Here is a 26700-nt window from a genome sequence, read left to right on the forward strand (position 1 = left end):
AAAGTTTGGGCTTCTGAACATTAGATCACTTGCAGATCTTTTATTCTATGTGCTGTAAAGCTTTGAGACAATATCAATTGTAAAAAGTGCTATACAAATATATGTCTTTACTGTCCATTACAGGAGACAAATACTGTGGTACTTGGTGAACTGGGAGAGATCCAGGCTGGAGGAGTGAACACAGGTCTTTCATTCTGGACCTCTTCCTCATGTGTGTGCTACTTATCTGAGAAAGAGATGGCTCCAGGATTAAATGAAGAACAAGGCAAGTATGTTGGTATGGGCAATGTTCTGCTGGGAAACACAAAGGAGCTGTTCAGGTCTACTATTCACTGCAATGCAAAACCCTAGTGGCAGTGGCATCTTTCTATCAGCATGATAATGTGCCCAGACACACTGCAAAACTTGTTCATGAATGGTCTGTACAAGACAAAGAGAGAGTTAAAGGTATTGACTCAGCCTCCAAACTCCCCAGATCTCAGTCTGAACAAACGTCTGTGGGATGTGCTGTACAAACAAGTCTGATCCACGGGAACCTCACCTCACTTACAGGCCTTAAGGGATCTGCTGCTAATATCTAGGTGACACCACAGAACACCTTCACAATCTCATAACCTCTGATCATGGGACATTTAGAGAGATAAATTTGTGCCAAAACTAAAGAAATTATTTTGCTTCTTTGTAAAGGAAAAGTTCATTCTCAAATATACAGAAGCAATTTGCAAATACAAAAGACAATATAAGGGGAAAAGTGTATAAGAGGATTTTCTTGTCTTGATTTTCTCACAAATGCGACAAAGCAGATATTAAAGCAGCTGAGCAACTTCCTCTCTCACAACAGAAGGTGGCGCAGTGGCTCGATTTAAACTAGTCTTTCAGGGGCACTATTAAGTCACATTCTGTTACATCAGGAATACAGTTTCAGTTGGATATTGAGTTAAAATAATTAGAGTTTTTTGTTTTCTGTTCTCACATGCAGTCACAGACTCATTTCTTTTTAACATGATTTATTTTTAAAAATTGTTTAAACTATACAGCAATATATATGACGATACAGAGTACATGTCTGAGGCTCTGAAGCTTCTGAGGATTCACTAAAACATTTTTACTAAATCTAACCAGGGCATGATTACAAGAGAAATGGAACAATTCTAATATTTCTTGGTTTGAGTAAAATTACTGAACGATAATTTAAATGACTCCCCACATATTTCCCCACATTACATCATCACATGTTTAACACATTCACACTTAATTCTTCAGTGAGATTTCAGGGAAGCGTGTTAGATACAGTGATAATTGTTATGTTCCTAATGATTTATTTACTATTTAAATCTGAGCCTTAACTCATCACACCGTGCAATATTTAATAGATTTAATAGAAATGTCATGAAAGTAAAATCTGTATTAAAATGTAATTGGAATTGAATTTCAGGTTCAGCAGTAATAAGTAACACAGTAAACACTAATATCACTAACATTAATATTCAGATTTATTTCACTTTAAAGTCATTAATATTTATGGAAATCTGTGTGGGTTAAACATCATAATGTGCATTATATTTACTTATAAACTGCCTACAGCTGGGAAATGTGATTTAGCTCATTTACAGTAATTACATTATCCACAGATTTATTTATCCTCTCACATCTGACATGTTTTAAAGAAGAATAAAGGCCTGATGTGAGACCTGAACGGTCATGAAGGTAGCTTTTAAAATCAAACTATGGGTTTTCTTGCAATTCTAGAAATCAGGTTCATTATTTTAAGAGAAAATGTTAAGTAAAGATCCCAAATGTAAAGCTTTTATAAATTTAGGGAAAAAATGCAGGATATAATTTAAAGACCAACTGATCAAATCCTAATAAATACAAATGAGAAGGTTACACAGTCTGTAATGGTGAAAGAACAGAACTTTAGACCACAAATAAGAAGCTTTAGTCATAAACAATTAAAGCAAACTAGTACATTCATGATTCAAAAATCTGTCTAGTTTTAGTTAAGAATTAAAAATTAGGGAAGAATTAAATTTTGGTTGTGTTTTAATTCTGAATTAATTTCTCTTTCTCTATTTTACTTTAACTTGAGCATAAACATCTTCATGGCTCTTGGCTCTGGATGTTCTAGAGGATGAAGGTTTCTTATCAAAACCCACAGCTGCATAGTTCAAGACCTCTTCAGCAGCGACCTGATAAAGAACAAGAACTGTTTATAAAATTTCTTTGATACTTTCTGCCACTGATCCATATTCATAATACTTTTTAATGTTTTCTTTCCTTTTCTACTGTAAAAGTGATTTGATTCCTATTTCTCTTTTTAATATTGATTACATTTTTTTATTTTTTATTTTCTTTTTTACATTGACAGTCAAAGCATTTCACTGCATGTCATAATGTATCTGTGTGTGTGTGTGTGTGTGTGTGTGTGTGTGTGTGTGTGTGTGTGTGTGTGTGTGTGTGTGTGTGTGTGTGTATAAAATGTGTCTAAAATGTCAAAAATGTTTAAATTGATGATAAAACTCTGGATTACCTGATTTATGTTAGTTGTTTGGTCGTTTGAAGCCCCTTTATACAACAGTAATAAACATAAGGATTAATTACCATAATTGTTTGTGATACTGATAAATTAATTGTAAAAACATAATAAAAGTAAACAAACCTTTTTGTAGTTTAAGTAAACGTCCGAGCAGAGCAATGATCACGATAACACATATTACATTGGAGATTGTTAAGGCAACAATCCACTGCCTATTTTCTGAAAAGATTAAAAACAAAAGAAATTTGAATCAGTATCACTGTAAGTGTCTCTGACTAATCAACAGGAACATAAATGTTCTCCAAGTCTTACTTGTATCTGCAGCTTTATTTACATTCCTGAAGAGGATTTGTCCACACTCAGCCACAGCACAGTAGAGCATTTCTTTACCAGAGGTTGTGAGCTTCCTCTTGGGGAGAGTGTAGACACAGCTCTGTGGAGGAGAACCAGCCTCAGAGCTCTTCTTACACTCATCACTGGCGTTTCCATGAGTGTAAATGATTCCTGGATCAGATTCTCCTGAGCCGTGTCTGAACCAGTACACGCTCGGTTCTTCACAGCTTGAAGTAATGGCTTGTACTGAACACTGGAGTGTGAGCGACTCTCCGTTCTCCAACACCGTTACAGCTGGAGGAGATCGTTTCCTCTCCTCATCTTTAATTTAGTAAAATATTACTATAAATAACGAGTGGTGTAAAATTACAGAGAATTCTACATAAAGTCTTGATCTGGAGCTAGTTATTAGTTATAGTTAGCAGGTTATCAGAGTAAAACTGTTTACCTTCAACAACCAAAAGGGTTCCAGATGTAAAGTCTGGTGAAGTGTTCAGCATTTCTACACAGAAGTATGTTCCTGTATCCTCTTCTGTCACATTTGTAATGTTGAGATTAAACAATTTTACATCACTAACACTGAAGCGTTTATCATTAGGTCTGAAATCTTTCCCCACTGTTCTCCCTAACAACTGAGGAACCTTTCCAAAACTCTGTTTGAACCAAAAAAGGTTATCTTTGTCATTAAACATGCCACATTTTATAGTAACATCTTCTCCAATCTTTATTTTTTTAACTTGAATCTCCTTGATGTTAGAAGGTTTCACTGAAAAAAACACATTGTTCAATGGTTTTTAGTAATAAAGTCAAATGTCATGAATTCTATTTTTATAATTTTATAAGGTTTCTATAAAAATATAAAAATGTAACTCACCTGATGTTAAGAGGCAAAGAGCAACAAAGAGTGTGATCATCGTTCTTGTTCAAACAAAGTGATAGTGATGTTAGGAACTCAGACAGTTCAGTAGAAAACCAAGTTTAGAGTCAACCCCTGATTGGATGATTTGAAGCTGTGGTCTGATTTGATTGGTCCAGTGGCTGTAATGAGAACTGATGGTGGAGTTTATACCCAGATATGACACGATCTCATACATGCAAATATTTTACTAAACTGACAAATCTTCCCATGTGGCTGTTTTCTCTGACTCCAGTGATCATAGAACTCTATCCAGATAATCACAGTGCACTGGGAAGTCCGAGATGACCTGCAAAGCTGAACTCAGCAGTTATTGGCTTAGTTTAGGTATATATATATATATATATATATATATATATATATATATATATATATATATATATATATATATTTTTTCTAACTGACTTTCAAGCAATGAATTAAAAAAAAAGGGAAAAATACAAAAAGAGTGATGAGATCTCCACTAGAGGTGTGAACATGTGTGTAATTCCCATTCCACCTGCTCCAGAAGTATTTATGGAAAAACGATCACAAAGACTAATAAGTGTAAAATATTTGAAATGGTCAGGATGTTTCCCAAGGCTCGGGTAGGAATGAGGAGATGGGAGGCTGGCTTGGAGGCTTGGGATGATCTTATATATATATATATATATATATATATATATATATATATATATATATATATATATATATATATATATATATATCTTTAAAAATGTCTTTTCTGTACACAAGTCTGTTTCCCAATTCACCACAAGGGCTAGCCAGCAGAAGCAGGCTGCTGGTGAGAGGATTAGTAAAAAAGCATGAACATTACTGCACTAATACACTAGTCTCATCACATCACCCTGTGGTCAAAGCTCCATGGACGCTTGAGTTCTTTCGCTCAAACTTCACACACCATGTCTATGATCCAATTAAGTGGAATCTACATCATTCAAAGACATTCTAGACATTTCTATACTTTCATCTTTCACTGTTTCTAGAGGAAGATGTCAAAGTATGGTGTGAGTGGGTAATCTAGCGTCTCATGGTTTGGTCACTAAATAAATCCTTTTCACTATTATAGCCTGACATTTCTATTATTTTCCTGGGACACTGGAGATAACTTTATGTTAACCATTTCTACAAAAGATAAGGGTTACATTCTTATTCATGCAAAACCTGCACACAAACTGCTGCTGCATTTTAACACCTTTTATGAGGTATAAACCACACGCCGTCCTCATGCTGGGGTTTGGTTTAAGAACATCTCACACTATACAATACATGTGAAAGTTAATGGAAACATCACACCTGCTTAAACTGTTTCAAATCTGAGGAAGTGTTTAGTTGTTAAAATAAAAACATTCATTGAGAACAACTCACACTAGACAATAATGTTAAAGTTAATGGAAACACAAACCTGCTTAAACCTGATTGTTTCAAAACTGCTTAAGTGTTTAGTGCTTATATACATTTCATTCATATACATTTTGAATATAATCAGTGAGGCCCTTTACAGACATCTGTTCCAATGAACATGTTTCTAATTTTCTTCATTAGGTAATATATAAGAAATTAAGAAAATGATGTCACTCTGTGGTATTTGTGGAATTTGATGGTGAATCTTGACTTTAATAAATGACTTACAGGCTCTTAAAATTTCTGGAAAAGTGGAAAATACCAAAATTCAAGTGGTCCACAAAAACTTAAGCAAATTTTGTACCAACAGCCATTTCTTGATATTTTAACCTTCAAAATCAAACAAAATGTATAGGCTTTTATATTCTAGAAATAATTTGAAGAATTTCAAGAAAAAATGCTGAACGTCTTCATGGCTCTTGGCTCTGGATGTTCTGGAGGATGAAGCAAAACTCACAGCTGTATAGTTCAAGACATCATCAACAGTCTGATGAAGAACAAGAGCTGTTCATTAATCAGGGCAGATTAAAAGACTAAAATAATGACTACACTGATATTTAGGTGAATAGATGTCTATTAAAATTCTCTGTGCATTCAGATGTGGATTTATTTAACAGAACAGAATCCTAGTTAATAAAGGACTGGATTAAATAGAAGACAAAATGCAACGTTGTGATCATTGGAGACTCCATCGTGTGCCACATCCATGCTACTGCAGCTAAAGGTAAGGTACACATTCGCTATTTACCTAGTGCTCGTGTTCTTGATGTCGCTGCACAGGTACCTGGGATCCTGAGCAAGCAAACCGGATCCGTGGTTCTTCATGCCGGCATGAACGACACCAGCCTGAGGCAGTCAGATCACCATTCACTCACTCCCCCACCCCCCATTGCCCCTACACTGAATAAATTGCGCTACCGGCATTGGTTTCATCTGTCAAGTAAAGTCACTTTTATTGTCACATCACCACAGCACATGTGCCTTGGTGAGTGAAATTCTTAGGAGGAAACTCCAGAAATTGCAGAACAGTTGTACAGATATACCGATAAATATATAGGTAATGAGTTGACAAGTGAAAATGTGCAATTTGCTCATACATATAGTTTTTTTATAGTGCAATGTGTTTGTACAATATGTACAATTAACAAACATAATGATTTCAACAGGTGAAATGTGCAGTATGCTCATATACTGTATATAGCCGGCACAATGTGTGTACAATATGTACAATTAACAAACAGATAATGGAATCAGCAAATGAACATGTGCAATATGCTCATACGTGTCAGTACACACAGTGTGCTATTGGGCCTCCGTTCAGTAGTACTATATTTATATATGTATATGTGTAAATATATGTAAATATATTATATATAAAATACTATAACTTGCAAAACAGATTGTACAGGTACAGATTGTATATGTAAATATATTATATATAAAATACTATAAGGTGCAAAAAAGATTATACAGGTACAGAAGTGTGCATCAGATGGTATCTGGTGGTAGCAGATGGATTATGGCATTGAATGCAGTGTGTATGTAAAGTCCAGTGTGTCTAGTGCAGTGTGAGCGTATAGTCCAGTGGATAGTCCGAAGTTAAGGTGCAGTGTGTGGCATACCATATTGTAAAGTATGCTGTAGGGTGAATTAGTTGTGACTGTCTGATAGCCTGATGGAAAAAGCTATCCCTCAGTCGACTGGTGCGGGATCGGATGCTGTGGAGATGTCTTCCTAAGGGGAGCAGAGAGAGCAGTCTGTGGGACGGGTGGCTGGAGTCACTGATGATCCTTCAGGCCTTTCTTATACATCGCCTTGTGTAGATATCCTGGAGGGAGGGAAGCTCACCTCCAACAATGTGGCTGGCAGTTCGCACGACCCTTTTCAGAGCTTTACGGTTGCCAGCGGTGCTGTTTCCAAACCAGGCAGTGATGCAGCCCATCAGGATGCTCACTATAGTGCAGGTGTAACATGTTCTGAAGATGCTGGGGCTCATTCCAAACTTCCTCAGCCGTCACAGGAAGAAGAGGCGTTGATGTACCTTCTTCAGTACTGCATCAGTGTGTATGGCCCAGGTGAGATCCTCGCTGATGTTGACGCCGAGAAACTTAAAGCTGCTCAAACGCTCCACAGGTGTCTTGTTGATGGTGATGGGTTTGTATTTAATCCTCTGTCTCCTGAAATCCACCACCAGCTCCTTGGTCTTGTCAATGTTGAGTGAGAGGTGGTTCTCCTGACACCATGTAGTCAGGGTGCTCACCTCTTCTCTGTAGGCCATCTCATCATTGTCAGTGATCGGCCTATCACCGTTGTGTCATCAGCGAATTTGAAGATGACTTTGGAGCTATGTGTGGCTGCACAGTCGTGTGTGTACAGGGAGTACAGGAGTGGGCTGAGGACACAGCCCTGAGGAGCACCGGTGTTGAGGATCAGTGGGGATGAAGTATTGCTGCCCATTCTTATCACCTGACTCCTGCCTGTCAGGAAATACAGAATCCAGCTGCACAGAGATCTGTTAGTCCCAGAGTCTGGAGCTTCACAACAAGTGTGGCAGGCACTATAGTGTTAAATGCGGAGCTGTAGTCAATAAACAGCATTCTCACATAGGTGTTCTTATTTTCCAGGTGGGAGAGAGCAGTATGAAGGGTGAAAGCAATAGCATCGTCTGTGGAAGGGTTGCTACGATATGCAAATTGTTTCTCTGATGAGTCTCTCAAAGCACTTGCTGAAGATGGGTGTGAGAGCAACTGGTCTCCAGTCATTTAGGCATTTTATTTTTCTTTGGTATGGGCACAATGGTGGATTTTTTGAAGGACGATGGAACCACAGACAGACAAAAGGAGAGGTTGAAAATGTCTGTGAACACACTGGCTAGTTGGGATGCGCATGTTCGGAGCACACGGCCTGGGATGCCATCAGGACCCTCAGCCTTGCGGTCGTTTACTCGCCGAAAGGATCGGGTTACATCCGTGACAGAGACGGAGAGTGCACTCACATCTTCTGCAGCAGCTCTGTGTGGGTGGGGTTGTGAGCCTCGAAACGAAAAGTTATTTAGCTCATCCGGTAGAGAGGCAGCAATGTTCACAGTCGCTGGTTTGTTCCCTTTAAAGTCCGTGATGTTGTTGATGCCCTGCCACAAGCTTCTTGCATCATTGGTGTTGAATTGTTCTTCAACTTTGTTTTTATATTGCCTTTTTGTAGCTTTGATGGTTTTCCTGAGATCGTAGCTGGCTTGTTTGCAATCATCAGGATTCCCGTATTTAAAAGCAGATGTCCGCGCTGACAAGGCCGCTTGAACATCACTATTAATCCACGGTTTTCAGTTGGGGTAGCCTCTATGTTGTCATCATCAGACGCTGCCCGGAACATGTCCCAGTCCACGTGATCAAAAGAGTTCTGTAGAATAGCGTCTGATTGGTCCGAGCAGCATTGGATTGTCCTGAGGGCAGGTGCTTCCCGTTTCAGTTTCTGACTTCCTGACTCAGTGCTGTTGTTTTGTGCCCTACACAATGAACATATTTTGTGTTAATGTTTTTAAATAGAAACACATAAAATGGTCAACCTGTGGTATTTGTGTAATTTGTTAATAAATTTAAAATACTCTAAAAATCATTTAAAATAAAGGACTTAAACAAACATTTTAATCTGATTCAATGTTCAGTGTCTGAAATATAATTTCAGGTTAAACAGCCACATGTCACAAAGTAACAGGTCCTTCCCTCACTCACCAGCATTCACATCCACCTGAGTACTAATCAGCACCACCTATTCCGCATTCACCAATCGACACCCCCCCCTATATAAGCCACTCTCAGTCACTCACTCAGTGTCTGGTCTCGTATGTACTAACATGATTTTCTCTGCAGTCATTCAAGCTCCAAACTCCCGTTTGTCTCGCAGCAGTCGGCTACCCTTCCTTCGTGCTCGCTTTTGGACAGGATTTGCTCCTATATATATATATATACTTCCTCAAGTTAAGGATACAGTTATTATATCCCCTGCATGTGTGTTTGTGTGCTGCAATGTTTTGGTGCTTTCTACTTTCTTCTCTGATATATATGTTCATAAACTCTTCAATAAACCGCACTCTGTTTTGCTTACCTTTGTCTGTAGCGTGTGACCTAGTACCGTAAGCAAGATGTATGTTCCAGCATCGGATCCCATTCGCGAACTAGTGGATCTTCTTCGCTCATCGCTACAATCCAGCACCACCACACCTGTCACCACACAGCACCAACTTCGACTGCTACCGTAGTCGCATCCCCCATGGCCAGCCTGGCGCCCTACTCTGGTTCGACAGAGAATCCCACCGTATTTTTGCTTCAATATTCACTCGTGTTTGAGATGCAGCCGCAGCAATACCCCACCGAAGGCTCCAAAATAGCTTTCATCAATTCACATTTCCAAGGAAAGGCCCTCCAATGGGCAGATTTGTTGTGGCAACAAAACTCTCCGACAGTACAGTCATACAAACTCAAGTGTTATATCTTTTCTCCATCACTCTATTTCTATTTCAGCTCTCCTCAACTCCGGTTCAGCAGGTAACTTCATCTCCTTCAAACTATGTATCTCCCTTCAGATCCCCAAGATCACAGCTCAGTTTGTGCGTCACTTGGCCAGCGAGCATCTCATGGTTTGGTTGTTAAATCCTTTTCACATGCTCCACTATTACCTGAGGTTTCTATTTTTGTGCTGTGACACTGGGGACAACAAAATGTTAACCATATCTATAAAATATAAAGGTTGCATTTGTTTTAATGCAAAACTTGCTCACAAACTGTTGCTGAACTTTAACACCTTTGACGTGTTACAATAAACATCTTTTCTTCTTTACATCTGGCCTACAACATCGCCTACATATGTCCTATGACACCACTTGTAATATTTTCCTTACTTATAATATTGTAAGGAATAATACCTTAATTATTTTTACTAAATAAAAATACAACAGTCACAGACTCATTTCTTTTTAACATGATTTATTTTTAAAAATTGTTTAAACTATACAGCAATATATATGACGATACAGAGTACATGTCTGAGGCTCTGAGGCTTCTGAGGATTCACTAAAACATTTTTACTAAATCTAACCAGGACATGATTACAAGAGAAATGGAACAATTCTAATATTTCTTGGTTTGAGTAAAATTACTGAACGATAATTTAAATGACTCCCCACATATTTCCCCACATTACATCATCACATGTTTAACACATTCACACTTAATTCTTCAGTGAGATTTCAGGGAAGCGTGTTAGATACAGTGATAATTGTTATGTTCCTAGTGATTTATTTACTATTTAAATCTGAGTCTTAACTCATCGTACAATATTTAATAGATTTAATAGAAATGTCATGAAAGTAAAATCTGTATTAAAATGTAATTGGAATTGAATTTCAGGTTCAGCAGTAATAAGTAACACAGTAAACACTAATATCACTAACATTAATATTCAGATTTATTTCACTTTAAAGTCATTAATATAACCTGTTTGGAAAAATACAGATGTTTTAAAACACTTATTTTTGAGGATAATTAAAGTTTGTTATTGAACACCGTTCCACCTGTGGAACACTACCGCTAGGGGCTGAAGCTGCATAATTTCATTGTAACTTTTAAGCATTAAATTCTCTAAAAACACGAAAAAAACTTATGTTTCTAGTAAAGTTTATACTCTCAATATTTTTCAAGCCTACGCACAAAGCATAATATGATTCATAGCCGTCTTACTCTTAGAAACATTTTTTTGGAGAAAACTGACCTAGGTGGTGCTAGACCAGTTTTCCCTTACCTTTAGACGCATCCCTTTCTTCACTGGGGTAATATATTCCAAAACAAATAATCCACAAAAATCCACACAGGTCCAAGGAACTGAAATCTGTAAGCCTTTTAATCCAAAACGGATTAAAAGTCGCGCCGCAAATATTCCGAAAAATTGGAAACAGTGGTGCGCCACCATCATTGTTTCGGCTCTAACTTCTCATTGGGGTATTCAAAAATTCTAAATTCTATTTATAGCCCAGGGCGTAACGAATCAAACAAGCCCTCACTTGAGCCAATCGGTGCTTGTATTGCAGAGATAGACGGCTGAGAAGCCAATGAGGTCAGACATCATTTTTGGGAACCCTCCCTTGACTGACAATTACTCCTTCCAATAGCAATGAAATTGGCCGGGACCTATACAGCTCTTTAGCCAATAAGGAGACGATTCCAACGGTATGCCGCGACCCGCCTCTCTAATGCTGGCTTCTGCGCGAAAATCGTGCGCGATGGGTTTATTGCGCAATCCTCGACCTTTTCACACTCTCACAGCTCAGGGTGTCAGGTTACAGCCTCTTTACACAACAGAATAGTAGACAGAGAGGCTGTGCTTGTTTTTGGCCATTTAAACTGAGCATGCAGTCTTTTAATTCAAAGTTATACAGTAAACAAGTAAACAAGAAACACATGACCGGATGGACATGTCCGTAGAAAAATAGTTTTATTGAAGCCATTTTTGGGTCTTTTGACTTGATTTTTTTTGGTGAAAGCCAAGACATGTGGCTATGACCCTCAGGTGTTAAATGTTACCTAACATGTTCCAGAGAAATAAGATAAATTAAAAACTTCAGGCGAAAATCAAAATTTTCCATTCTAGCCTCTGTAACTTTGTGTCAGTAAGGCCTAGAATCAATCTGACACTTGTATCTGAAACTAGAGTATCTCTTCTTTACAATGAGACCAGGCTCACCCCTGTGTGTTAAAGTATGTGGGAGCTGTATCACTTTTTGTTTTGTATACAATTTCGTCCGATCGTTCGTGTGCATGAACAGGTTAAAGTTAAATTTGTTTAAGAAGAAGAGGTTTTACTTTTCTCTGCAGGTATAATTACATTCCCGAAGAGGATTTGTCCACACTCAGCCACAGCACAGTAGAGCGTTTCTTTACCAGATGTTATGAGGTTCCTCTTGGGGAGAGTGTAGACACAGCTCTGTGGAGGAGAACCAGCCTCAGAGCTCTTCTTACACTCATCACTGGTGTTTCCATGAGTGTAAATGATTCCTGGATCAGATTCTCCTGAGCCGTGTCTGAACCAGTACACGCTCGGTTCTTCACAGCTTGAAGTAATGGCTTGTACTGAACACTGGAGTGTGAGCGACTCTCCGTTCTCCAACACCTTTACAGCTGGAGGAGATCGTTTCCTCTCCTTATCTTTAATTTAGTAAAAATATTACTATAAATAACGAGTGGTGTGAAATTACAGAGAATTTTACATCACTAACACTGAAGCGTTTATCATTAGGTCTGAAATCTTTCCCCACTGTTCTCATTTACATTTACATTTACATTTACAGCATTTGGCAGACGCCCTTATCCAGAGCGACGTACATAAGTGCTTAAATCTCTAACACTGAATACATTAATGCTGGTTCACTAGGTTACATACTTAAGATACCATGAGTTTAAAACATTTGTTCAAAGTTACAATGAAAAAGTGTCAAAGGTTTGTTTTTTTTTTTTTTTTTTTTTTTTAAAATGCAAAAGATAAGGAAAGAAGTGCTAGTTGAAGTGCTTCCTGAATAAGTAGGTCTTCAACCGCCGCTTGAAAATAGCCAGTGACTCGGCTGTCCGGACCTCTATGGGAAGTTCATTCCACCACCTTGGTGCCAGTACAGAGAAGAGTCTTGTAGTATACTTGCCTCTTACCCTGAGAGATGGTGGAACCAGTCGAGCAGTGCTGGTAGATCGGAGGTTGCGGGGTGCAGTGCGAGGAATGATGAGGGCTTTGAGGTAAGAGGGGGCTGGTCCATTTTTGGCTTTGTAGGCCAGCATCAGTGTTTTGAACCGGATGCGTGCAGCTACCGGAAGCCAGTGGAGGGATCGCAGTAGCGGGGTGGTATGCGAGAACTTTGGCAGGTTGAAAACAAGCCGGGCAGCTGCATTTTGGATCATTTGCAGAGGACGGATTGCGTTCATAGGTAGACCTGCCAGCAGTGCATTGCAGTAATCCAGTCTAGAAATGACAAGAGACTGAACAAGTACCTGGGCAGTCTGTGTGGACAAAAATGGCCGAATCCTTCTAATGTTGTAGAGAAGAAACCGACATGAGCGAGTCACATTTGCAACATGAGAGGAAAAGGACAGTTGATTGTCCATGGTTACCCCAAGGTTGCGAGCTGTGGCTGAAGGGGAGATCAGATCGTTGTGCAAGGATATAGCAAGATCGTGACCTGGGGATGAATCACCTGGGATGAACAGCAGTTCAGTTTTGCTAGGATTGAGCTTTAACTGATGAGCAGTCATCCATGATGAAATTTCTGCCAGACATGCTGAGATCCGGTCAGAAGCTGTGGCATCTGAGGGTGGGAAAGAAAAGATAAGTTGTGTATCATCAGCATAGCAGTGGTAAGAGAACCCATGTGATGAAATAACTTCACCAAGTGAGTGAGTATACAAGGAGAAAAGAAGAGGACCAAGTACTGAGCCCTGTGGGACGCCAGTGGAGAGTCTGCGTGGAGCAGATGTCACTCCCCTCCATGTTACTTGATATGAGCGTCCTTCCAGGTAGGAGGCAAACCATTCCCAAGCTGATCCGCAAATCCCAAGACTCTTGAGGGAGGATAAGAGAGTCTTGTGGTTGACCGTATCAAACGCTGCTGAAAGGTCAAGGAGGATAAGGACGGATGATAGTTTGGCTGATCTAGCAGTATGTAGCTTCTCAGAGACATCCAAAAGGGCTGTCTCTGTAGAGTGAGCTGCTTTAAAGCCAGACTGTTTGGGATCTTGGAGGTTGTTCTGTGAGAGATAGACAGACAGTTGATTATAGACAATGCGTTCAAGAATTTTTGAAAGAAATGAGAGAAGTGATACCGGTCTGTAGTTACTGATGTCTGATGGATCCAGAGCAGGTTTCTTTAGGATGGGAATAACCCTTGCTCTCTTGAAAGTAGTTGGTACCTGACCAGATGCTATGGATCTATTGACGATAGTGGAAATGAAGGGCAAGAGGTCTTGTGAGATGGTCTGGAGCATAGTGGTAGGGAGTGGATCCAATGGGCAGGTGGTAGGATTGCAGGACTGGATGAGTTGTAAAATCTCTTCTGCTGCTACAGTTGAAAAATGTGACAACGAAGGTGTAGGGGAATCCATACTCTGAGATGTAAGTGCAGTCGGGGCTGAAGTGAAGGTCCGGCAGATTTCCTCAATCTTCTCCTGGTAGAAAGAAGCAAAGTCTTCTGCAGTCAGGGAGGATGAAGAAGGTGGAGCCGGGGGGTTGAGCAGAGAAGAGATGATGTTGTGGAATTTCCGAGGGTCATGTGAGGAAGCTTCAAGCTTTTCCTTGTAGAAGGAAGTCTTGGCAGAAGTCACATCTGAGGAGAACTTGACAAGAAGTGTTCTGTAAAAATCAAGATCTGCATCAAGTTGTGATTTCTTCCACTTTCTCTCTGATGATCTTAGCTCTCTTCGATTGTTGCGCAGCACATCTGAAAGCCAAGGAGCAGAGGAAGAAGTTTTCTTGGGTTTAGCGAACATAGGGCAGAGGGAGTCCATAGTTGAGGAAAGAGATGAGAGGAAAGTATCTGTGGCTGAGTCTAAGGGTAGTGAGGAAAAAGACTTAGCATCAGGAAGGGAAGAAAGAGTGCCAGAAGCTACAGATGAAGGTGAGACAGAGTGAAGGTTGCGGCGAGTAAGAGCAAGGGGGTGAGAGGTAGTTTTAGGTAAGATAGGTAGAGTGATGGTGAAGGATACCAGGTGATGATCAGAGACGTGGAGTGGGGTAGCAGTCACATCTGTAGCTGGAGAAGGACGGGTGAAAACCAGGTCCAGGACATTGCCTCCTTTGTGTGTGGGGATGTAGCTGTTGAGTGTGAGGGAGAAAGAGTCGAGAAGAGACAGGAGGGAAGAAGAATGTAGCTTGTCAGAGGGGAGGTTGAAGTCACCAAGCACTGTCAGGGGGGAGCTATCGGAAGGGAAAGCACTAAGCAGTGAGTCCATTTCTTCCAAGAAGTTTCCTAGGGGACCAGGAGGGCGGTAGACAACAATGATAACAAGGTTGATAGGAGAGGTAACTGAAATGGCATGAAATTCAAAAGAAGAGATGGTTAAATTAGAGAAGAGTAGAGGTTTAAAGCACCATTTCTTTGACAACAATAAACCTGTACCACCACCCCTGCCTGTTTCTCGTGGTGAGTGAGAGAAAGCATAGGCAGAGGATAAAGCAGCTGGTGTAGCAGTGTTCTGTGGGGATATCCAGGTTTCTGTTAGAGCAAGAAAATCAAAGGAGTAATGGGAAGTTAAAGCAGAGATAAAATCAGCTTTCTTTACCGCAGACTGACAATTCCAGAGCCCACCTACCACTACTGTTTGAGACTTACATAACAGAGGAGGGTAGATGAGGTTATTGGGATTGTGACCTCTGCTTTGTGGATGAGAGCGTCTGCGAGAGTAGGCCTTGAGTACAGAGATGGGTTTAAGGCACATATTTGTAGTCAAACAATAGTGAGAATTGAGGTATGGTAGAATATATCAAAACAGTACTAGACACTAATGTTAGAGAGAGAGAGAGAGAGAGAGAGAGAGAGCTACTAACAAACAAACCGCTACAGACGCTAGCGTCTGTAGCGGAGAACCTTCAATTTAAATAGGTAAGCCCTGCCCCCAATTCACACCTTAAGGGAGACTGAAACTACTCCTGATTAATCAGCTGAGAGAACAACAAAAACCAACACTATAAAAATCAACAATGCTATAGAATATAACACGATTCAAATCACACTACTCTAGAACAAAGTGAGTTAAGCAGATAGTATACAAAAGACAGGAACCTACTTTACCAGAAGACAATATAATCAAATGTAGAGAGTTAAAGCACACGTCTCCCTACCAACTGAGGAACCTTTCCAAAACTCTGTTTGAACCAAACAAGGTTATCTTTGTCACTGGACACGTCACATTTTATAATAACATCTTCTCCAATCTTTAGATTTTTAACTTGAATCTCCTTGATGTTAGAAGATTTCACTGGGAAAAAATACATTGTTTAATTTTTAGTAATAAAGTCAAATTTGTCATGAATTTTTATAGTATAAAATTCATTTCTATAAAAATATAAAAATGTAACTCACCTGATGTTAAGAGGCAAAGAGCAACAAAGAGTGTGATCATCGTTCTTGTACAAACAAAGTGATAGTGATGTTAGGAACTCAGACAGTTCAGTAGAAAACCAAGTTTAGAGTCAGCCCCTGATTGGATGATTTGAAGCTGTGGTCTGATTTGATTGGTCTAGTGGCTGTAATGAGATCTCAGTAAAAAACAGACTGTATGTAGTCTTCAAATAATGATGATGAGAAAAGATGCAGCACATCAACAATATTAACTGCACTGGACTCATTCTAATGTTTAAAGAACCCTGGGTGAACCAGTCACCATAATTACACACCGTTATTACTGTTTAACGGCAATTTTAACTATAACAAAGTATTTAAACAACACATGCATTAACAGAAATTTTAAAACCGTGCAATATTACCTGTGAGCAGTATGTCTGTTAGTGTAACTACTTACTCATGGTCTCTTTTTTCTTCTTTGTATTTAAACATTGTGTTGTGTTTATACTGTTTATTATATTATGTCTTTATTCTTTTATATATTTGCATTTCTTTCTCTTTGTTGCTATAACAGAAATTTTCCCATTGTGGGACGAATAAAGGTATATCTTATCGTATCATGCTAACGGTGGTTTGTGTAGATTGTAACATACTGTGAACAGCGATTTCAGCCATCATTACTGTTTGGAAAGGAAACATCTCTTTAACTTCATGTCTCATTGAACACAGATTTATTATTTTATATTCATACAATAAGATCTTTTTGTTCAAAAGCGGGACAATTTGCTCTCAGCATCAACCTTTCTAAAGTGTCTGAATACAGTAGGATTTTAGAGTTTGTAGAACAGCTTTCTGTTTAAAGTTAACTACATTTCAGCTCCATGTGAATTTATCTACATTGAGCTACATCAGCGTATGTTTCTGATCCATGTGGTGATTTTGTTCTCAGAGAGTTTTAACTGAACAATTTCTTACAATTTGTCCAGTTTGACTTTTAGTGTGATAATATAATAAAAATTATAAAAATAAAAATAATATAATATAAAAATAATCAGGATATTTTGTGTTTGTCTTTCATTCATGAGAATTTATTTTATTTCACTTTATTCATATTTATTTCACTACATTATAAACAATTTCATGTTTTTTTTTTTTTTAAATAACATTAAGATATGCATTTTGCAAAGGGAGCGGAAAGCCATGCTGGAAGCTTCCCGGTCAGTCGCTCACCTGTCTCAGGTAAATTCCCGGTGTGAAATAAGACCTCCCTCCACCTCTACTCCATGTATTTCTCTGCCCAGGCCCAGGCAGCAGCAGCGGAAGATGCGAGCCGGGCCCCGTTCGAGGACCTCTACCCCTCCGCCTCCACCGCTCTTCAAGATCCCCATGCTGAACTGCTTCACCCAACGGAACGCAACGCTGTGATCATCGGAGACTCCATTGTTCACCACGTCCGTGCTGCTGTGGCTAAAGGTAAGGCTCGCACTCACTGCTTACCTAGTGCTCGTGTTCTTGATGTCACTGCACAGGTACCTGGGATCGTGAGCAGGAACACCGGAGCTGTGGTTCTTCACACCGGCACAAACGACACCAGCCTAAGGCAGTCGGAGGTTCTGAAGATGGACTTCAACACCCTGGTGGAGATGGTTTGCAGCACAGTGCCCATGGCAAGGATCATTGTGTCTGGACCGCTTCCCAAGTACCAGCCGAGGAATCGAAAGGTTCAGTAGACTTTTTCTGTTAAATAAGTGGTTACAGTCATGGTGTCAGGCTCAGAATTTACTCTTTATTGATAACTGGAATGTTTCTGGGAGCGTCCTAGGCATTTCTGTGACGATGGTCTGCACCCCAGCAGATTTGGAGCGAAGATCCTCTGGGACCACATCTCCAGGGCACCTACACACCTTCTGACTGGTAAACTACGATTTAAATCTAAATTTCAATAGCCATCCTTCATCTCATCACATTGACACAAAAGCACACATAGCTCATCCTATAGAAACTGTGTCTGTTCCCGGAAGTTCTCTAAATTATCTTATCGTAATTACACCAGAAAAATGTCAAAGAAACAAACAAAAACAGTTCCTAAAGTTTGGGCTTCTGAACATTAGATCACTTGCAGATCTTTTATTCTATGTGCTGTAAAGCTTTGAGACAATATCAATTGTAAAAAGTGCTATACAAATATATGTCTTTACTGTCCATTACAGGAGACAAATACTGTGGTACTTGGTGAACTGGGAGAGATCCAGGCTGGAGGAGTGAACGCAGGTCTTTCATTCTGGACCTCTTCCTCATGTGTGTGCTACTTATCTGAGAAAGAGATGGCTCCAGGATTAAATGAAGAACAAGGCAAGTATGTTGGTATGGGCAATGTTCTGCTGGGAAACACAGAGGAGCTGTTCAGGTCTACTATTCACTGCAATGCAAAGCCCTAGTGGCAGTGGCATCTTTCTATCAGCATGATAATGTGCCCAGACACACTGCAAAACTTGTTCATGAATGGTCTGTACAAGACAAAGAGAGAGTTAAAGGTATTGACTCAGCCTCCAAACTCCCCAGATCTCAGTCTGAACAAACGTCTGTGGGATGTGCTGTACAAACAAGTCTGATCCACGGGAACCTCACCTCACTTACAGGCCTTAAGGGATCTGCTGCTAATATCTAGGTGACAACTCAGAACACCTCCACAATCTCATAACCTCTGATCATGGGACATTTAGAGAGATAAATTTGTGCCAAATCTAAAGAAATTATTTTGCTTCCTTGTAAAGGAAAAGTTCATTCTCAAATATACAGAAGCAATTTGCAAATACAAAAGACAATATAAGGGGAAAAGTATATAAGAGGATTTTCTTGTCTTGATTTTCTCACAAATGCGACAAAGCAGATTTTAAAGCAGCTGAGCAACTTCCTCTCTCACAACAGCAGGTGGCGCAGTGGCTCGATTTAAACTACTCTTTCAGGGGCACTATTAAGTCACATTCTGTTACATCAGGAATACAGTTTCGGTTGTATATTGAGTTAAAATAATTAGAGTTTTTTGTTTTCTGTTCTCACATGCAGTCACAGACTCATTTCTTTTTAACATGATTTATTTTTAAAAATTTTTTAAACTATACAGCAATATATATGACGATACAGAGTACATGTCTGAGGCTCTGAAGCTTCTGAGGATTCACTAAAACATTTTTACTAAATCTAACCAGGACATGATTACAAGAGAAATGGAACAATTCTAATATTTCTTGGTTTGAGTAAAATTACTGAATGATAATTTAAATGACTCCCCACATATTTCCCCACATTACATCATCACATGTTTAACACATTCACACTTAATTCTTCAGTGAGATTTCAGGGAAGCGTGTTAGATACAGTGATAATTGTTATGTTCCTAATGATTTATTTACTATTTAAATCTGAGTCTTAACTCATCACATCGTACAATATTTAATAGATTTAATAGAAATGTCATGAAAGTAAAATCTGTATTAAAATGTAATTGGAATTGAATTTCAGGTTCAGCAGTAATAAGTAACACAGGAAACACTAATATCACTAACATTAATATTCAGATTTATTTCACTTTAAAGTCATTAATATTTATGGAAATCTGTGTGAGTTAAACATCATAATGTGCATTATATTTACTTATAAACTGCCTACAGCTGGGAAATGTGATTTAGCTCATTTACAGTAATTACATTATCCACAGATTTATTTATCCTCTCACATCTGACATGTTTTAAAGAAGAATAAAGGCCTGATGTGAGACCTGAACGGTCATGAAGGTAGCTTTTAAAATCAAACTATGGGTTTTCTTGCAATTCTAGAAATCAGGTTCACTATTTTAAGAGAAAATGCTAAGAAAACATTAAGTAAAGCTTTTATAAATTTAGGGAAAAAATGCAGGATATAATTTAAAGACCAACTGATCAAATCCTAATAAATACAAATGAGAAGATTACACAGTCTGTAATGGTGAAAGAACAGAACTTTAGACCACAAATAAGAAGCTTTAGTCTTAAACAATTAAAGCAAACTAGTACATTCATGATTCAAAAATCTGTCTAGTTTTAGTTAAGAATTAAAAATTAGGGAAGAATTAAATTTTGGTTGTGTTTTAATTCTGAATTAATTTCTCTTTCTCTATTTTACTTTAACTTGAGCATAAACATCTTCATGGCTCTTGGCTCTGGATGTTCTAGAGGATGAAGGTTTCTTATCAAAACCTACAGCTGCATAGTTCAAGACCTCTTCAGCAGCGACCTGATAAAGAACAAGAACTGTTTATAAAATTTCTTTGATACTTTCTGCCACTGATCCATATTCATAATACTTTTTAATATTTTCTTTCCTTTGCTACTGTAAAAGTGATTCGATTCCTATTTCTCTTTTTAATATTGATTAAATTTTTTTATTTTTAATTTTCTTTTTTACATTGACAGTCAAAGCATTTCACTGCATGTCATAATGTATCTGATTGTGTGTGTGTGTGTGTGTGTTTGTGTGTGTGTGTGTGTGTGTGTGTGTGTGTGTGTGTGTGTGTGTGTGTGTGTGTGTGTGTGTGTGTGTGTGTGTGTATAAAATGTGTCTAAAATGACAAAAATGTTAAAATCGATGATAAAACTCTGGATTACCTGATTTATGTTAGTTGTTTGGTTGTTTGAAGCCCCTTTATACAACAGTAATAAACATCAGTAAGGTTTAATTGCCATAATTGTTTGTGATACTGATAAATTAATTGTAAAACCATAATAAAAGTAAACAAACCTTTTTGTAGTTTAAGTAAACGTCCGAGCAGAGCAATGATCACGATAACACATATTACATTGGAGATTGTTAAGGCAACAATCTACTGCCTATTTGCTGAGAAGATTAAAAACAAAAGAAATTTGAATCAGTGTCACTGTAAGTGTCTCTGACTAATCAACAGGAACATAAATGTTCTCCAAGTCTTACTTGTATCTGCAGCTTTAATTCCATTCCTGAAGAGGATTTGTCCACACACAGCCACAGAACAGTAGAGCGTTTCTTTACCAGAGGTTGTGAGCTTCCTCATGGGGAGAGTGTAGACACAGCTCTGTGGAGGAGAACCAGCCTCAGAGCTCTTCTTACACTCATCACTGGTGTTTCCATGAGTGTAAATGATTCCTGGATCAGATTCTCCTGAGCCGTGTCTGAACCAGTACACGCTCGGTTCTTCACAGCTTGAAGTAATGGCTTGTACTGAACACTGGAGTGTGAGCGACTCTCCGTTCTCCAACACCATTACAGCTGGAGGAGATTGTTTTATCTCCTCATCTTTAACGTAGTAAAAATATTACTATAAATAACGAGTGGTGTGAAATTACAGAGAATTCTACATAAAGTCTTGATCTGGAGCTAGTTATTAGTTATAGTTAGCAGGTTATCAGAGTAAAACTGTTTACCTTCAACAACCAAAAGGGTTCCAGATGTAAAGTCTGGTGAAGTGCTCAGCATTTCTACACAGAAGTATGTTCCTGTATCCTCTTCTGTCACATTTGTTATGTTGAGATTAAACAATTTTACATCACTAACACTGAAGCGTTTATCATTAGGTCTGAAATCTTTCCCCACTGTTCTCCCTAACAACTGAGGAAGCTTTCCAAAACTCTGTTTGAACCAAAAAAGGTTATCTTTGTCACTGGACACGCCGCATTTTATAGTAACATCTTCTCCAATCTTTATTTTTTTAACTTGAATCTCCTTGATGTTAGAAGGTTTCACTGAAAAAAAAAACACATTGTTCAATGGTTTTTAGTAATAAAGTCAAATGTCATGAATTCTATTTTTATAATTTTATAAGATTTCTATAAAAATATAAAAATGTAACTCACCTGATGTTAAGAAGCAAAGAGCAACAAAGAGTGTGATCATCGTTCTTGTTCAAACAAAGTGATAGTGATGTTAGGAACTCAGACAGTTCAGTAGAAAACCAAGTTTAGAGTCAGTCCCTGATTGGATGATTTGAAGCTGTGGTCTGATTTGATTGGTCCAGTGGCTGTAATGAGATCTGATGGTGGAGTTTATACCCAGATATGACATCATGTCATACAAGCAAATATTTTACTAAACTGACAAATCTTCCCATGTGGCTGTTTTCTCTGACTCCAGTGATCATAGAACTCTATCCAGATAATCACAGTGCACTGGAAAGTCTGTGATGACCTGCAAAGCTGAACTCAGCAGGTTTCTAACTGACTTTAAAGCAGTGAATACAAAAAAAAAAGGTGAAAAATACAAAAGGAGTGATGAGATCTCCACTAAAGGTGTGAACATGTGTGTAATTCCCATTCCACCTGCTCCAGAAGAATTCATGGAAAAACGATCACAAAGACTAATAAGTGTAAAATATTTGAAATGGTCAGGATTGAGTTTGTTTACTGTGTTGAGTGCAGGATTGTTATGTTTCCCAAGGCTCAGGTAGGAATGAGGAGATGGGAGGCAGGCTTGGAGGCTTGGGATGACTGAATGAATGTTTATATATATATATATATATATATATATATATATATATATATATATATATATATATATATATATATATATATATAATTTATCTTTAAAAATGTCTTTTCTATACACAAGTCTGTTTCCCAATTCACCACAAGGACTAGCCAGCAGAAGCAGGCTGCTGGTGAGAAGATTAGTAAAAAAGCATGAACATTACTGCACTAATACACTAGTCTCATCACATCACCCTGTGGTCAAAGCTCCATGGACACTTGAGTTCTTTCACTCAAACTTCACACACCATGTCTATGATCCAATTAAGTGGAATCTACATCATTCAAAGACATTCTAGACATTTCTAAACTTTCACCTTTCACTATTTCTAGAGGAAGATGTCAAAGTATGGTGTGAGTGGGTAATCTAGCGTCTCATGGTTTGGTCACTAAATAAATCCTTTTCACTATTATAGCCTGACATTTCTATTATTTTCCTGGGACACTGGAGACAACATAATGTTAACCATTTCTACAAAAGATAAGGGTTACATTCTTATTCATGTAAAACTTGCACACAAACTGCTGCTGCATTTTAACACCTTTTATGTGGTATAAACCACACGCCGTCCTCATGCTGGGGTTTGGTTTAAGAACATCTCACACTAGACAATACATGTGAAAGTTAATGGAAACATCACACCTGCTTAAACTGTTTCAAATCTGAGGAAGTGTTTAGTTGTTAAAATAAAAACATTCATTGAGAACAACTCACATTAGACAATAATGTTAAAGTTAATGGAAACACAAACCTGCTTAAACCTGCTTGTTTCAAAACTGCTTAAGTGTTTAGTGCTTATATACATTTCATTCATATACATTTTGAATATAATCAGTGAGGCCCTTTACAGACATCTGTTCCAATGAACATGTTTCTAATTTTCTTCATTAGGTAATATATAAGAAATTAAGAAAATGATGTCACTCTGTGGTATTTGTGGAATTTGATGGTGAATCTTGACTTTAATAAATGACTTACAGGCTCTTAAAATTTCTGGAAAAGTGGAAAATACCAAAATTCAAGTGGTCCACAAAAACTTAAGCAAATTTTGTACCAACAGCCATTTCTTGATATTTTAACCTTCAAAATCAAACAAAATGTATAGGCTTTTATATTCTAGAAATAATTTCAAGAAAAAATGCTGAGAGCACTGGTTTACAGTTTTTATTTTAACTTGAGCATAAACGTCTTCATGGCTCTTGGCTCTGGATGTTCTGGAGGATGAAGCAAAACTCACAGCTGCATAGTTCAAGACATCATCATCAGCAGTCTGATGAAGAGCTGTTTGTTAATCAGATCAGATTAAAAGACTAAAATAATGACTACACTGATATTTAGGTGAATAGATGTCTATTAAAATTCTCTGTGCATTCAGATGTGGATTTATTTAACAGAACAGAATCCCAGTTAATGAAGGACTGGATTAAATAGAAGACAAAATGCAACGTTGTGAGCATGAACGACACCAGCCTGAGGCAGTCAGATCAGACCTGTTACATAAGTCAGGTGTAAAGTGTAAGTCAGGTGTAAGGTGTAAGTCAGGTCTAAGGTGTAAGTCAGATGTAAGGCGTAAGTCAGGTGTAAGGTGTAAGTCAGGTGTAAGGTGTAAGTCAGGTGTAAGTCAGGTGTAAGGTGTAAGTCAGGTGTAAGGTGTAAGTCAGGTGTAAGTCAGGTGTAAGTAAGGTGTAAGGTGTAAGTCAGGTGTAAGGTGTAAGTCAGATGTAAAGTGTAAGTCAGGTGTAAAGTGTAAGTCAGGTGAAGGTGTAAGTCAGGTGTAAGGTGTAAGTCAGGTGTAAGGTGTAAGTCAGGTGTAAGGTGTAAGTCAGGTGTAAGTCAGGTGTAAGTCAGGTGTAAGTCAGATGTAAGTTATCATTGTTTAATAGAGAACTTTTATTCTAGTGTGAATGTGTTGGTCACTACAACACCCTCATTACAAGAAAGATACTGACATGTCCATGTGTTGAAGTGATGAACTATATTAATTTTATCTTTAAAGTTTTCTCTCTCGGGGGGCACGGTGGCTTAGTGGGTAGCACGTTCGCCTCACACCTCCAGGGTCGGGGTTCGATTCCCGCCTCCGCCTTGTGTGTGTGGAGTTTGCATGTTCTCCCCGTGCCTCGGGGGTTTCCTCCGGGTACTCCGGTTTCCTCCCCCGGTCCAAAGACATGCATGGTAGGTTGATTGGCATCTCTGGAAAATTGTCCGTAGTGTGTGAATGTGTGTGTGAATGAGAGTGTGTGTGTGCCCTGCGATGGGTTGGCACTCCGTCCAGGGTGTATCCTGCCTTGATGCCCGATGACGCCTGGGATAGGCACAGGCTCCCCGTGACCCGAGTAGTTCGGATAAAGCGGTAGAAAATGAGTGAGAGAGTGAGTGAGAGAGTTTTCTCTCTCTACTTATTACTGAAGTTTCTCAATAATGAAACGTGTCTCTGAGCTTCAACTTCTGTTCTAATGTTCTAATGGCGGCTTTATAAAAGTCTAACAATTCTTTGTGTCATTTGTTTGTATCTCTCAGATACAAAACCACAGAAATGGTTCCATTAACAGTCACACACACACACCAACACACACACACACACGCACACACACACATACACACACACACACACACACACACACACACACACACACACACACACACTCGCACTATCTGGTGTGATGGAAAGTACAGCACAAACATCTCAAACAAACAGCAGCATGAGGCCATTAAGGTTTTAACCACAAACAAAGGTGTGAAACTGCCGGACTTATAGACTGCAGCAGCACTTTGTCTAAACATTTTGCATAAATAACACTGTATATGTTTTATTCAGGTTAATCCTTAATTGAGTTATAAAGTCAAACTTTTTGGAAGATATGAATCATTTAATTCCAACTGTTTCTCTGTTGTTAAGTCCTTTAGGGTGGATAACAGGCCTTATATAGTTAGAGCACAGTTTCTAGCACAGTCTGAGTAAACAGTGCTCTTAGTATTCTACATGATATTTATTAAAGACTTTTTATTAATAAAGTTAAACTTTGTGTTTTAGCCTGAGATTCTATTGTAAAGACATTTAGACTGTTAACATGACCCAAAATAGCTACAGTCTAAAACACTTTGAAACACTCGTCTCTGAAACTCAGAAACCACATGTTATTTCTGTTAAACTGAAACTACTGCATGGTGTGACAGAGAGCTGCTGCAGCTAATAACAATGACTGAACATATGACCTTTACCTTCACTTAATATTTATAAGTCCTGTTGATTATCACAAGGAGGTGAAAGCCAGTGTCAGGCTAAAAATGAACCTTAGACAGCCTTTCACTCAACCATCATGTTCTCCAATGTTTACTCCCTTAGATTACATCCAAGTCCAGCAGGTTACACAGCATGAGTTTAGAAACTGCTGTGTCTTTGCACAGAGACGTGGCTCAGTGACAGAGCTCCGGATGACATCATTCACCAATATGGGCTCAGCTGTTGTAATGCAGAGAGGAATGCACCTCTGTATGGTAAGGCACATGGAAGTGGCTTGTATGTTTACCTCCTGACTGAATGGTGCAAGTACTTGATGCTAGTTTTATAGTTACTGCCCATTGCTGGTGGAGATTGTGACTGATAGACACTGACCATACACACCTATTGTGTTGAAATACTTTGAATGTTTAAACTCCCTTTACTTCCTTCAGGTTTTTATCCAAAACACACATTTGATGATGCCGTTGCTTCCAGCCTCCATCTGGACTGGCTATTCTACTTGATGTACTCAAAAATGTTTGTGTTAAAGGAACAGCCGTCTCCTGGCCCAGGCCTTATTTCACTGACCATTATCAGTTCGTATAGCCAAATGGTGACTTTTTTATGCACGCTATGGTTATGTTCTGTGTTCCACAAGGTTCTGTTTC

At 38.6% G+C, this 26700-nt stretch overlaps 1 protein-coding gene across 2 annotated transcripts; it reads right to left on the reverse strand.

The window, feature by feature from the left end:
• Nucleotides 1-394: 394 nt before the first annotated feature.
• LOC113656606 (vascular endothelial growth factor receptor 1-like) lies at nt 395-22319 on the reverse strand. Of its 2 annotated transcripts, none has more exons than XM_047801432.1 (6): nt 22143-22319; nt 21714-22031; nt 2849-3190; nt 2660-2755; nt 2531-2565; nt 395-2189 (listed from the first exon to the last, which is right to left on the reverse strand). In XM_047801432.1, exons 1-6 carry the CDS (start codon nt 22180-22182, stop codon nt 2070-2072), a joined length of 951 nt encoding a protein of 316 aa, XP_047657388.1. In that variant the 5' UTR covers nt 22183-22319; the 3' UTR covers nt 395-2069. The 2 variants fall into 2 exon arrangements, with proteins under 2 accessions (XP_047657388.1, XP_047657387.1); XM_047801431.1 differs by lacking the exons at nt 21714-22031; nt 22143-22319 and adding exons at nt 3318-3635; nt 3744-4029 and having other exon boundaries at nt 868-2189.
• Between the last annotated feature and the right edge of the window lie 4381 nt (nt 22320-26700).

This window comes from Tachysurus fulvidraco, chromosome 16 (assembly GCF_022655615.1).
Source record: "Tachysurus fulvidraco isolate hzauxx_2018 chromosome 16, HZAU_PFXX_2.0, whole genome shotgun sequence".
Classification (NCBI taxonomy): Eukaryota; Metazoa; Chordata; class Actinopteri; order Siluriformes; family Bagridae; genus Tachysurus; species Tachysurus fulvidraco.

Bases quoted from the DNA above. Each gene is read 5' to 3' on its own strand.
- LOC113656606 (XM_047801432.1), bottom strand. From the start codon at position 22,182: ATGATCACACTCTTTGTTGCTCTTTGCTTCTTAACATCAG. The intron at 22,032-22,142 runs GTGAGTTACATT...TTTTTTTTTCAG, and splicing joins TCTTTGCTTCTTAACATCAG to TGAAACCTTCTAACATCAAG. The intron at 2,756-2,848 runs GTAAGACTTGGA...TAATCTTTTCAG, and splicing joins AAATAAAGCTGCAGATACAA to AAAATAGGCAGTGGATTGTT.